Here is a 13,871-nt window from a genome sequence, read left to right as displayed (position 1 = left end):
GATAAATCGTCCCTGATTTGGTTAATTTTGGAAGACAGTTGATTGGCTGATACTTAATTGGTAACTCAGGTTTCTGTAAGATCTTGATTGGTGGTTGGCTACAACATTGCAGTTGGTTAAACTATTACTAGTTATTATTTGTCCTCTTGGGGATTCCTTGTCCCCAAGCATTGCAAGTTTAGCCCAATATGATAAGGCGATCAGATGCACAGCTTTACATTCGATTACACTACAACATTGCAACTGATACTTTAGCCTACATAACTTGATCTCCATCCAAGAAATGTGGGATCCGATTAAGTTTGGACATGTCAAACATCTCCATTGTCCAAGCAAAAACAAATAAATGACAGTAATAACATTTGTTAGTCTCATGCAATGCAGTGCAGACTTTCTGCCTGCTCCGATAAAGATTCAGACATCTTAGCATGAGTAGCTAACACAGCAACGTCTCCTAACACATTGTGATGTTTTTCAGGAGCAGCCACTCACAAACCTGACGCGGTTGAGCCGGAGAAGCAAACAGACCACACTGTAAAGATTGCAGGCGTCATCGCTGGCATCCTCCTCTTCGTCATCATCTTCTTAGGCGTGGTGCTCCTCATGAAGAAAAGGTAAGCCGTTTCTTTTTGTCCTCCTTACTCATTTAAATACAATTTCAAATCTGTGTGAATGAGGTTAAACTCACTTGGAACAGGCAACAAAGTAAGCATTTTATTTTTTTATTATTATTTTCCCACGTTTCTTCCTCAGAATGTTAGCATTATCAGTGGCGTCATAAAAAATTAATTTGATAATGTTGATACGGCCCATTTGCGCTGTTTACATCCACGGGATACAAGTGTGACATGAAAAATTAATCCGTTTCTACGGCGCCCTCAAACAAATGTGCAGCACTTCAGTGATACCGGAAAGGGAATAGAGGGGAAAAGATGTTTTTCGAACGTTGTGGTGTGGAGAGGAGGCGTAGAGGAGATAAGAAAGAAAATAAGATGAGAGGCTCAAAAGGAAGAAGAGCCTGGCTGCATAGCTGAAGGCAAAGTTTACATTAGCTCTTGGACCCCATGCTCTAGAGATACCCACTGCACAAATCCCACTAATCAGGGGAACTAATGCTCAGCAAATATCAGCCTCCTTTTGTCAAAGTAAAGGTTTGAAATAACACTCTATCAGTTTTTGTAGATATTTCCTCCATAGATACGAGTTACTTTTCTGCAGAATCTTTCTGAAGTTTAGCCTGGGTTGGGTGTAAGCTGCTTTTTCAATCGTATGTCTGTAGCTCAAAGTGTCTTAAAATATTCATTTTCCTTGAATTGTTTTGTCATGTTACATCCTCAAACATCATTGTATGCTTATGTGATAGACCAGTGTATTGAAGTGAAAGGAAAATTAAGGATTGTGTATGAAATCTGAAAGATGTGACTCACTACTTTGACACCCTGAAATAAAGTCTGCTAGAAACAGACAAGTCAGAGATAAGATTGTATTAAATTGTATTAAATTGTTAGCTTAAAATGAAAAAAGTATGCCAAACCAAAACATGACAAAAATACATTGAAGTTTCTGGTTGTACTGTAACAAAATGTGAAAATGTTTAAGGATTAATAAACGCCCTGTCGTACTGTAGATCTGGTAAACGTAGACGGCTGGGAAGGCAGATCTGTGTCATTTACTGCAATATCAGCGCCATGTTCCATGTTTACTCCTGCTGGTAATATAGGTTGCATTTCCCACAGCATGGCCCTGTTTGTGTAGCTCAGCAATCAGTGGGTGAGTGTGAAAATCAGCACCAAGTAATGGAATTGTTTTCAATTAGTCTTAATCAAACCGGAGATGGAGGAGACTCCGTTGGTTGAATTTTGTCTAATTTACCGTCACCAACCAGGGAATCGGAGTTGTGTTTAGACATCCGAATCACTCATTAGGCTCCAACCTCAGAGGTCAGATATGGTAATTCTCTTTATAAGTGTATAAAATGACATGTTGATTAAAAAAAGGGATTAGTTTCACTTCAGTTAAACTTCTCTGAACTTTACTTAGACCCTCCCCAACTGAACGAGACATGACTCCAAGCAATCACCTTTGCCCTCACAATCACTGGTTTACCTCCACGTGTGCCACCATATCTGATTTTGTTCATTTCTACTCTTTTTTCAAACATTAATATATTTTTACTTTTTCTTTCCTTTTCATTCCATCCCCTCCCCACCTCCTCCACCACTGCTTAAATCCTACCACCACCCCTCTCGGCAGAAGAACCTATCACTCCTACACTTACTACCTGTAAGTAACCACTTTGTGTAATGTTAGTGCCATGCTTCTCACCCACACGCTGTTTCCCTCATGCATGCAAAGAGCCATGTCATCCACCTCCTGCCCAGAGCTATTACAGAGGCCCAGCTGTAATCTCTGCTGGAAGGATGGGATACGCCACTCCAATGCATCTCCACGCTATGAGCACATCATACTGTATGTCACATTGGCACGACTTCTGACGAAAAGCAGGCGCCGCTACGCCCCCGCGATTACAAACCTGACGCTGGAATGCTGCTACTGACATAATTTCTGTTGCACTTTACAGAAATTTGTTTAAGAAGGGATGAAGCTCAACTTGCTGCCTTAATGATTGTCCAACTGCCAAACTTATCTTATGAAACGAGGATGAAAAAAAAAAAAAAAAAATCAGTGCAGCTACTGATGCATTTTTACTGAGTGTGAATTTTTCATTCGCCTCCAGTGGTTTCATCTCTGTTGACTTGTCAAAATTGCAGTTTTTGAGGTGCCCATCACAGCGCTTTTATACTTCAGTTCTGAGCAGGACTTCACTGAGTTTGTCCAAATATTTTCCCAACCTACTAATTTGCGATAAATAAATCTGTGTGGAGCTAACCGCATTTATTACCCCAGAAATTTAAGCATGAGCAAATATTTTCACCATATTGATTAAACTCAATCTGCATGCAATCTTTTTTTTTTTTTCTTTACCCCCAACATCCTTTTTTGCTTCTGTTCAACGCATGTTTTTTTTGGCATTTGATGCACATCCGTGCCATTGACTCTCTATGGTTACGGTGGAGTTGTGTCTTTAGCCGGCAGGATGTGATCACAGATTAGCTGCTTTTCTACTTCCATGCCTCTAATATCATAAAACAATAGCCCCAACCGATCTTGCTTCTTCTGAAAAATACAGATGATTTGACATCACACCATTTAATGGTAAAGAAGCTTATTCTGCGGCTCTGCCTTCCCCGCCGTAGCTCGTCGGCTCCCCTCTGCACGGCCTTTGTGATGGATGCCGACTAATCTGTCTTGAGATGGGCTGTGATCAGAGAAAAGAATGGAGGCTGACTCACATCAAAGAACATCTCAGAATACACCTGGAGATAATACTACTCTGAATACTTGGCGTGTCACTCATGTTAGATCACAGCTGTTTTGAACACAAAGCCCCGATGACTTAGCGGAGTGGCGTCTTCAAAGCCACGAGCGAGCACAATGGCCATAACTGTGCAGGGAGAGATTGTTTGGCTGCCAAACAGCCAAAAAAGGAAGCATAGCATTGTTTGCTGTTTTATTATTGGATACAGATGTCCTTACTTCATGCAATTTATTGAGGAGAGCATAGGTTTATGGTTTTAAGGTGAACAACAAATGCCACTTAGCGTGAAAAGAGGAATAAGAGGGATCGGGCCTCTTTAGGCTACTGGTATTATTATATTAAGTGCTGTTCTGTTAATTTAGGAAAACATCTTCTGAAATTGAAGCATTTCTGGTTACAGTGTGGGATTTTCTCGTTCCTTCAAGATGTTTTTCAGCAGGCGTCCGCATAGCGTTTTACTTGGCACAGGACAGTTGGATGATAAAATAGAATTCACACAAAAAATTTAAAACCTACAGCTCTGGAAAAAAAAACAAGAGACCCCTTAAAATTCAGTTTTTCTGATTTTACTTTTTATAGGTATATGTTTGTGTAAAATGAACGTTGTTCTTTTATTTTATGAACTTCTGACAGCATGTCTCTGAAATTCCAAGCAAAAAAGTAACATTTATTTGCAGAAAATGAGAAATGGTCAAAATAACGAAAAAGATGCAGCTCTTTCAGACCTCAAATAACGCAAAGAAAACAAGTTCATACTCATTTAGAAACAACAATACTAATGTTTTAACTCAGGAAGAGATCAGAGATCAATATTTGATGGAAGAACCATGAAGTTTTCAGTGGGGTTCAGTGCAGTGGGCTCTTATTTTTTCCAGAGCTGTGCATGTGAAATGTGCTCAAAAAAGCAACATTTGTTTGCAACATTACTCTATTTTAATTATGATGTGAAGCAAAGAGAATGTTGCTGTGGTCTTCAAGAGAGTTCATTGGATAGAATATAAACCTTCATTTACAACAGGCTCATGTTGCTCAGGTAGAAGCTGCAGTCTCCTCTCCAACACTTACAGCACACTAACTCATTTTAAAACAGCATTACTTTAATAAGTGTAGTGGTTGGGGCTTCTTTGTCAATCAATCAGCTTAACGTTGTTTCGCAGAGCACTTTATTCCCATAAGTGTTACATGAAGTGCTTTACAGAGGTTAACCTCTTGTGGCAAATCTTATAAAACTGCTTACAACGTTAACGCAGCCATGTTGCTTGTTCATGCATGTTCTACACAAACCAGGGAGTGTAGTGGAAACACTCTAACATTAAAGGGTTCAGGGTGTGAATCAAACAGTAAAATAAGCTCAGTTAATTATTCAAAGTAGTTTAAAAAGTTTCTATCTAAAAAAAGCCAGCTGATCGGATGAGATAGTATATTGAATATTTTACTGTGCGAACTTTATCTGATATTTTGACTGACTTTTCTTTGAGTTAATATCCAAAAAAAGTATTATTTGGTATTTTAGGAAAGTGTAGATAATTAGAGATGTGAAAACTTGCTTTATACAGTATATACAAATATGTTGTTTGTAGTAAGATATAACAGCGCTGAACAATTTCCATTTAACTGAACTTAAATATTTTGGGTCTACTTTGTGTGTTTTCAGACCTTGGCATAATAGTTTTACCTCTACCAACTTGTGCTTGTATCAAGCGTTTTCAAAATGTTTATTCAAGTTGCTTTGGAAAGCAAGTTATAACATAAGAAATCCTTGAGGTTTGTAAAGCTACAATCCTTCTTTTGCAAACAGCACCTTCAACTTTGTCTTTATTTTATAACTGATATTGTGAAATCCAACAATCAAAAGTATTTAAAATTGGAACAAAAAAAAAAAAACATTTTGAAAAATGCAGTGGTGAACTGATCAGCAACAAGAAATTTAAAGGCCGTTGCAAATGTATTTACGTCTTTCAAGATCTGAATATGTTAAAGTGATGGCCAGAACTACAACATAAAAAGCTGTTTTATTGCATTCATGTAGATCAGGAAAGTCCAGATACACAATGTATACAATAAATATTGCATTTAAGTCTTCATTCAATCAGCCAATCAAAATTTAGCAAACATGTGACACAAACCCAAAGTTTGTGCTGCTTCATTAATTGCAGACCATCTTTTGGACTTTCTCCTGAGTCTCACCCGCAGCTCTGATGGGAACTGTGTTGCCAGTCATAAACTGACAACACGTGTATGATTGATGAAACCTATTAATGTTCCGACGCATTCATCAAAGTCGTTTAAAGCCACGAGAACATCCTACGGACGGCCAAAAAATATGCACTTTGGGTTTACCGCCAGAGGTGACTGTGAGGGCCCGCGCCCATCACAACATCAGTCAGAGCGCTCATTAGGAATGCGGTTGCATGTTCGATCAAATATATGACTGCCTTTTAATCAGGTGGCTGCACCGGCTGCTTTGCATGCTGCTGCTGGGGGACAAGAAAGATCAATTGGCACAGGGCAGGAGTTGTGATTGGGTCTTTATTCCCATGAGAACTGGATTCGTCCATCAAGCAGCAGTGAAGTTCAGTTAAAACACACTTAATGTGCCACTCTCTCAATCGGCTGTCTGTATTTTCTGGTTGTTCCTAAACTTTAGTGTATGTGATGTGGTTATAGAGTCCTTAAATGTAGCGTCGAATGCATGTTTGTTTGCCCTTTGAGATACAGAATATGTAAATATTACGTAGAGATGTAATAACTACAACTGAAGAAAAGTGTTACTAAAAGGGTAAATGAACAACCAACATTTTTAAATTTCTCATGAAATAATTTGACTCGACTGGCCACTCCAAGGAAAGTTCCCCACTCTTCCATGTTTCTGGATAATGACTGTTACTCTGGTTAAATGGAGCCACAAAGTATTACAAACTCTGACTCTTGCACTGAAAGTTAAGTAATTTCTACTGGAAACAGAGACCATGTATCTGCTATCAAGTTGACTCCTGCCTATTTGCGGTTTAGTATTTACAGATTCATATACTGACTTCGGAATGTAACTCCAAATTCTGCACGTCTAAAATATTTTCAAGACAGTGCTGAAGTACAGACACAATGCTACTGCACCTGCTATTGGCTGACATTTGCAAAGCAGCCAATCCAGGAGAGCCATTCATTTTCCTTGCTGCTGATTGGCTGTAAAAGCAGAGATAAGGAAGACTGCAAATACTAACTTCTGCAGAAGTGGTAACACAATTTATACTATCTATATTAATGCATATCAAGATATATTTGGTGTTATAACTATTAAAATAGGCAGTTATCACTGCTTTTAGCTATTTTTGGGGCAGTTTTGGACCATAAGCCCTGTGAATATCAATGGTGCACTGTATCAACTTATTTAAAACATGTTATTTAAAATAAATTGTCAGTTTATACATACCAGGTGCTGACGATGTTTTGAAAATGAAATCATGTGTGTAAAAACTAAAAAAAAAGATGCCTTCCTCTACCTAAAATAAGGCTTTATTTTGAAAGTGAAGAGTCTGCAATTTCACCTACATATTCCGACATTATCACCATCTTTCCATATGTCAGTTTTAATAATCACTCCCATTGCACTGGGTGACAGGAAGAGGGTTGCACTAAATGTAACAATGTTTAAGACAAAGTGCTCGAGGCAAACACCTTCATTAAACTTTACTAGTTGAACATGTGGCGAGAATTGTATTAATTGGTACAAGCCTCCAAGAGTTTTGTACCTACAAGCTCTGCATCTTGATGAGGAAGAAGAAAAGAGAAAACACCTCGAGCAGGCCAAGAGGGTGCTGAGCAGGAATTGATCTGGTTAAAAAAAAACAAAAAAAAAACAGCATTATTAAACATAAGCTGTACTATATCGTTGAGGGAGGCTGACCTACAGGGAATGCTGCTTTTACAGTGCAGTGAAAATGTATTTGCCCTTTTACTGATGTCTTTCTTATCAGTAGCTGCTTTTTTTGTTGGATTTGATTATTTTTGTCTTTGGGGAATTGTCTTTTATTCAGCGCATAATGGGATTTTCAGCCTTAAACAACCCATTTAGGGTCATGCTAAAGCACCTTAATCAGATTTAATTTCAGACTTTGACTGGACCACTCCAAATCCTTCTGCTACATAACTCAGTTGCACTTGAGCTTTGAATCGCAAAGGGAAGCTCCAACATTCTCCTTATGGATTTTCTATTAGAAACCAAAATTCATGGGTCCATCAATTATGGCTGGATGTCCAGGCCCGGAAGCAGAGAAGCAGGCCAGAACCATCAAACCATCAACACCAATTCTCTGCTGGTTTTACACAAAGGCAGGCACCTTCTAGAAAAGTTCCACTTTTACTTCAGCGGTCCACAAAATATTTTTTGGGACCCTGATGTTTTCTACATGTGAGGCCAGCATCATGTTTTATCTTGAAACTCTACCATGAATGCTATTTTTTCCCAGTTTTTCATCAGTGAAAAGTAAACACTGGCTTAAGCTAGCACCTCTTGGCAGACCTCACTGTGGAAGAGAAGCATCTTCAGATCCAGCCCAGTAGAAGACAAACTTTAAATAGTCATGGTTATTTTTATTTAAATTTGATTGTCCCAGAATCATCACTCACCGTAACTTTAGGTACACAAAAATAAAAAATATATATGCATACATATATGGTCTCTGGCATGGGCTTGTTCAAGTTGGCTAAATATGCGCAGTTCATTTTTTCTGGCATATTTTTTCCCTCATGTAGCACCAAGGAGGGAAGGCGCAATCCATACCTTTAAAATCCCTGCTTTAAATAATCTTCTGATTTTATTTTACTGGTTTTATTACCTCCTAAATGAGTTGTTGATGCACTCTGAGTAATTTTGGTAGCCAACCTATCATGGAAAGGTTCACCACCGTTTCACCTTTTCTTGATTTATGGATAATTACTCTCAGTGTAAATCTCTGGAGTCCCAAAGTCCTTGAAATGACTTTCCAGGTAGATAAATGTCAAAACCTCTCTCATTTGTTCTTCAGGGTTGTTTTTTTTTATCTGCTAACCTACTTCACGCTGTCAGATTGGTTATATTGGATTGATTCAGGGAACTCAGCTTTACAATAAAAGGTGATTATTGAACATTAATTTATGACTTGAAGTGAGGATGTCTTCTTCAGGTACAGAGCCAGGTTGTTGTTTTGAAGACCATTTCTCTGTTAAAACGGCTTCAGAGTATCCAGGCAAACAGGTGGGATGATTACATGGCATAGCTTAAACATGGTTGGAGGGAGGTTTGAAATAAAGCTCAGTACACACAGCCACTGAAATCCCCCCACTGAGTTAATCAAAGATGCTTCTGTTGCTCCTCCCTGCTGGACGTCAGTCAAATAAAACCAACCTGCGCCTCTGATGTTTAACCAGATCGTTTAATGAAGCCTTCTTTGTTACAATGTCACAAGGTTTAGGCCATTCTGACGCTGAAATGAGCCCCACCATGCTGAGCTTACGGTTTTGAAGCTCCTCTGTTAGAAGTTGCAGCCGCGTTAAACTCCAAATGAACAGACATCCTGGCATTCTGACAGGAAATCTGCTTGCGTTTTGTTTTGTTTTTTTTGTTTTTTTGGTGAACTCATCGAGGTCCTAGTCCAGTTCGTTTGGATTCTAGATATGCCATCTATGTCAAGTGCTGAACTGCACACATCTTCTAACGAGGATTGCCTAATAATAGTTACCTGAACTGTTGGCTCACTCTTTGCTTCTGCAAACATTTCTGCCGTCTCATTTTCCAAATGAAAATGCATGTCATTCAATTGGAAAATATCTTGTTTTATTGTTCAGCAGTTGCTACTTTAAATTTCTTGTTAAGATCTCTTTGCAATAACCAACCGCAGATATTATAAATGGGCACATTTATCAACTTAAAACAAACAATCCACTGTAAACCTCCTCTCATTCTCTCTCTCTTTGCATATCAGACTCAGTATTATGGTCTTCTATCGTTAATTTTTCTTCCCTTCCACAAATGAGGAAAGAATAGCATGCCAATTAATCTTCATCTAACACCCACAGTGCCTTGCAAACATCCTAGTATTACTGGCGCTTTCCTCATTTTTGGCACTGGTGCCTGTGCAGCCTCATTTATCTTCAGTGTTCTCGCTTCAGCTGTCACACAGGCCAGGAAAAGAGGAAATCCAAGTCTTTGTGGGAATAAGAACAGTGATACAGTTTTAAAACCAGCCTCACAATAGTTCTTAATCGTCTCCTCCATGAGTGCGCACAGTGCTGAATCAGTCTCTATCGCCCGGGGTACATGGAGCTACCCTCTCCCCTCCTCACTCCTTACTACGTTATGGAGATATAATGGAAAAAAGAGCAACAAGATTGCCATTTTGTTCCCGGCTCTAATTGCAGATTAAAGACAAAAAGTGAGTCCAGCTTGGGAAAATGTAACTACTTTGTCACCCGGCTTTCTGAAGAATGGATCCGCTATTAGCTTCACGTCGTGGCCTTCAGAGCAAATGGCTGTTTGAAGGCAGCGGGAGTCTTTTGCCATATGGCATGAGACACTGACAAAATTGAATAAACAGAGGAGATTTGCGAAAACAAAGCAGCAGGAGAGCATCATTAGACAGCAGTTGTCCGCCAGAGAGGCTTCAATTCAGATAGGGAAAGGGGGTCACGCAGAGAGTAACAGAGTGCGAGAATCAGTGTGAGGGTTGCCATAGTTAATTTTTACACTGCTCGCTCCCTTCCAGCTACAGAGTAGCGGCAGACATCAGATATGGCTATTACTTCAGTTCTCATGCTGTTTGCTCCACTTCTTTACTGCATCGTGCATAAAACTATATGAAGATTGTCTCATCGGGTGGCACGGTAAGGCAGCGTTTATTGCCAAAATACCGTAACAATAATGTCAAAGGCTGGGGTCAGCTTCCGGAGGCTTTTAAGCAGGGCTAACGGATAGCAAATTTAGTCTTCACACTGCAAAAACGCAAAATCTTACCAAGTAGTTGTTGTCTGCAAAACTAACTTACAAGTAACTTAAGGATCTTAAGGATTTACTTACGTAAAGCCCCTATAACTTGCTGGAAGGTTACTTTTAAGTTAGTTTTGTCTTACTTCAAGTGTATAAAAATGTTTGCCCTAGAAACTAAACAAAAAATACTTGATAAGATTTGAAGTGTAAGTTGAAGAATTGGCTGGTTTAGTGAACATCTTTATTGACCAAAAGCCATCTTAAATGAAATCTGATCGTAAAAATGTTTTTAACACTTCTGCTGGCATATCTAGTCAAACATTAAACACATTTAGTCAAACATCAAGCCCAATCAGTCTGCTTCTATTTTGTAAAGTATGTATATCGGGACGAAGGGTGTAAATGTACAGCCTGCTTCTTCTGTGTTAGGAGAGAGAAATGTACCTTTGCCATTAAAACCAATGAAAAAAATGATTAGTTGAATTAATCAGAAAGTTGGTCAGTCTGCCCTGCTGTTGGAGCCATCCCAGGACATCAGCATGCTGAGTGAATCTTCATCAGTGTAGACAGAAAATATGCAAATCCTGGCACAATATTGAGTAATTACGTAATGTTATTGTCATTGCCCCAACTTTTAAGTCGAACGTGTTAGCTAGCATGCTGGTGTGTAGCATCTTAATTGACCAGTTAAATTTGTATCTTTTAAGTTGGGCTCCAAAAACATTAAAACATCACATACCTGTTAGGACGTATAGGCCCCATAATCTTAAGCACATGGTTTAAATTGGACCAGAGTCAGTTTTTCAGTTTTTAAGGAGAGAATGAACTCACAGTGAGGTCAGATTATGTACAAAAAAAGCAAACATTTTTGTGCCTCGTGGTTTGCAGCCTGAGAAATCAATAAAAGGCATCTCTGTACAAGAATATTATGATGCCCAAAGGAAATCAATAGAAGTTATTGTTTAACAGCCTGAAGTAAAAAAAAAATCATAGGAGGTTGTGACCCCTGTTGTTCAGTAATCTGAACAAAAACATTGGTCTCTAAAGACCAATGAACATTTCTTATGCAGGATAGATCACGCAAAGGACACGACTCTGCTTTGTTTCGTGATGCAAATAAAAAACATTTTTCAATAGCTTTTACATATTATGAATTAATCGTATTTGTGTGCACCTTCGTATGGATTTGTCTGAACACAAAGCTTTAATGTTGGTTGAACTGGGACCTGCTTTCTTGCTAAAACACATCAACTTGAAGTGGGTCAGTATAAGCAGGTTGACTGTTTCAGTTCAGTGTTCACAGCTCTAATACGTCTGCCCCAAAATAATATAAGCTAATTTTAAATCATCAGGGCCACTGATATATTTGGGTTATAGTGTCAAACCTTCCTCAGGATTTATACTTTCCTCAGCTTGGATAAGCCAAATAAAAACTAATGTGGCTCAACCCAGGGCAGATTATCCCAGCCATCTCATTACATTGATTAGTCGTTGCTACCGGCCTCATATCAGATCAATTTGAGGGTTTTGGGGGCGGGGGGGTCATTATGTCCACTTAGGTCTGATTGTGTGCTTTTTGTTTGTTTCCCCTTCCACAAAGGAAATTGGCGAAGAAGCGAAAGGAGACACTGAACAGCACCCGCCAAGAGATGACAGTTATGGTCAACTCCATGGACAAGAACTACACAGAGCAGGGCACCAACTGCGACGAGGCGCTGTCCTTCATGGACACGCACAACCACACCCTGAACACCCGCAGTGAATGCGCGCTCACGCTCAACGGCCGGAGTGAGTGCACCCTCACCCTGAACGGCCGAGGTAAGACGGCTCCGTGTAGGAGCTCTGGTTTATCACCTGTTTTTGTAAAGTCACTAAGGTAGACGTCAAGGTTCTTGATATCAAATCTGAACTGAATCATCAGCAACTGGTATAAAAGTGAAGATAAGACTAAAGAACAGTTGTGAATTCCCCAACAACAAGAAAATAAAAATAAATATCAAAACTCTAACTTTTTTTCTTAAGTTTTGTTTTCATTCTTCAATGCAGCTGTAAAAAGTACATCCCTCAATTTTGTTTTAAACAAAGAGCTGCTATTTCTGATTTTGCTTAATCCAACACAAATTTCTCTAATTCTGTTCAAATAATCTGACTTTTCAAAAACCACTTGTGGAAGTGAAATGGATGAATTTCTGTGAGTCATTTAGAAGAATCTAAATTAAATTTGACAAAACAACTTTCATTTTAAAACAATAGTTTGATTTGTGTTATTACTTTAATCACAGCTTCATTTCTCGCATTGTTTTTTAAATTCCTTCTTTTCTCAGATCAGATTTGTTGAATTAATTCTGCAATGCTTTAAATTTTCTTCTAGAATTACCATTGCTTGTTTAATGGTGAAAACTCTTTAGAAAATCCTTGTTCACAGTCTGCTTGGAGTCTGGTAGTTAAATCAATAATTAAGCCATTATCAAATCCCAAACCAGACCTCAGAGCTTATCAGTAAACATTAGACAAGCCAGAAGTCTGTCTTTAGGTCATAAACTCAGCGCCGCGCTGTGTCCAATCCACCTGCCAACCAAAGTAAACGCACTACGTTTGCTTTCTTGCTGCAAACCTATCAGTTTTCTTCAGGTTATGTTGTTGATAGACAGCTGAGCTAAATCGTTCACCCGGAGCTTGACCTGCTATAATCCCAGCCCCAAAACCATCAGATTAAAAACCACAACCACAGCCTCTGTTTCTGCTCATCTCTGGGGGATGAGCCCCAAAGATGCTCTGACCTTGATTAACTGTCTGTTAGGGTACTTGTTCAAATCTGGCCCTTCTGTCTGCCAGCGTAAATGATTTAACTGCTTCATTTTGCACTCTGCCTGTCATTGTGAAGTCTTCTCACTCTCTGTGACCTTACATTACTGTCAGGAGTGTCATTTAGGCTCAAAACATTACACATGACAGATTATATTCCTGAACATACTGTCCTCAAAATCCAAACCGTGCTACGCTCAGCGGTTGTTGATGTTGGATGAGACGACGATGGCTATCCAGAGAGAAACTGACAGCAGCCTAATTGCTTAAATAAATATTACATGTAAGCCCACATAAGCACTGTGGTTATTTTCTGTATGAAGACAGCATGCACAAGTCATGTATTAGTCGTCTTAGATACTTAAGAGCTTTATTTTAAATTTGCTGTGAAGGACATTTTCTAACTATCATCTGAGGAAATAGATTTTGAATTTCAGGTTGCATGAAATTAGGACTGTTAATGAGGCACTGAACTCATCTTTTTTTTTTCAGGGAAAATATAAGTCAACATTAAGATTCAGTGGTTTTTAAAATCAATAATTTGATGCACAGGTTTGAATTATTATCTTCTGTTATTCCCTCAGAGTGAAAATTATTGGCTTATTTGATTGTTTTCATTGAACCAATGCAACTGAAAGCATCATCTGAAAAACACATGTGAGGAATGATTTTCAATAGTGAGGTAAAACATTATTGGCATTCCAGCAATTACACTTTTTTCACAGG

At 38.9% G+C, this 13,871-nt stretch overlaps 1 protein-coding gene across 1 annotated transcript in view; it reads left to right on the top strand.

Annotated features, from left to right (window-relative positions):
• Positions 1 to 13,871, top strand: part of LOC103146336 (protein tyrosine phosphatase receptor type M) — a 205,350-nt gene that overhangs the window by 128,285 nt on the left and 63,194 nt on the right. The window contains exons 15-17 of the mRNA XM_016677466.1: positions 479 to 614; positions 2,254 to 2,283; positions 11,941 to 12,158. Coding sequence (XP_016532952.1) covers positions 479 to 614; positions 2,254 to 2,283; positions 11,941 to 12,158 — 384 coding nt within the window. The remainder of the gene's footprint in view (positions 1 to 478; positions 615 to 2,253; positions 2,284 to 11,940; positions 12,159 to 13,871) is intronic.

This window comes from Poecilia formosa, unplaced genomic scaffold (assembly GCF_000485575.1).
Source record: "Poecilia formosa unplaced genomic scaffold, Poecilia_formosa-5.1.2 Scaffold156, whole genome shotgun sequence".
Lineage (NCBI taxonomy): Eukaryota > Metazoa > Chordata > Actinopteri > Cyprinodontiformes > Poeciliidae > Poecilia > Poecilia formosa.
Note: the sequence above shows the minus strand (reverse complement) of the source record. Positions and strands in the feature narration are given on the sequence as shown.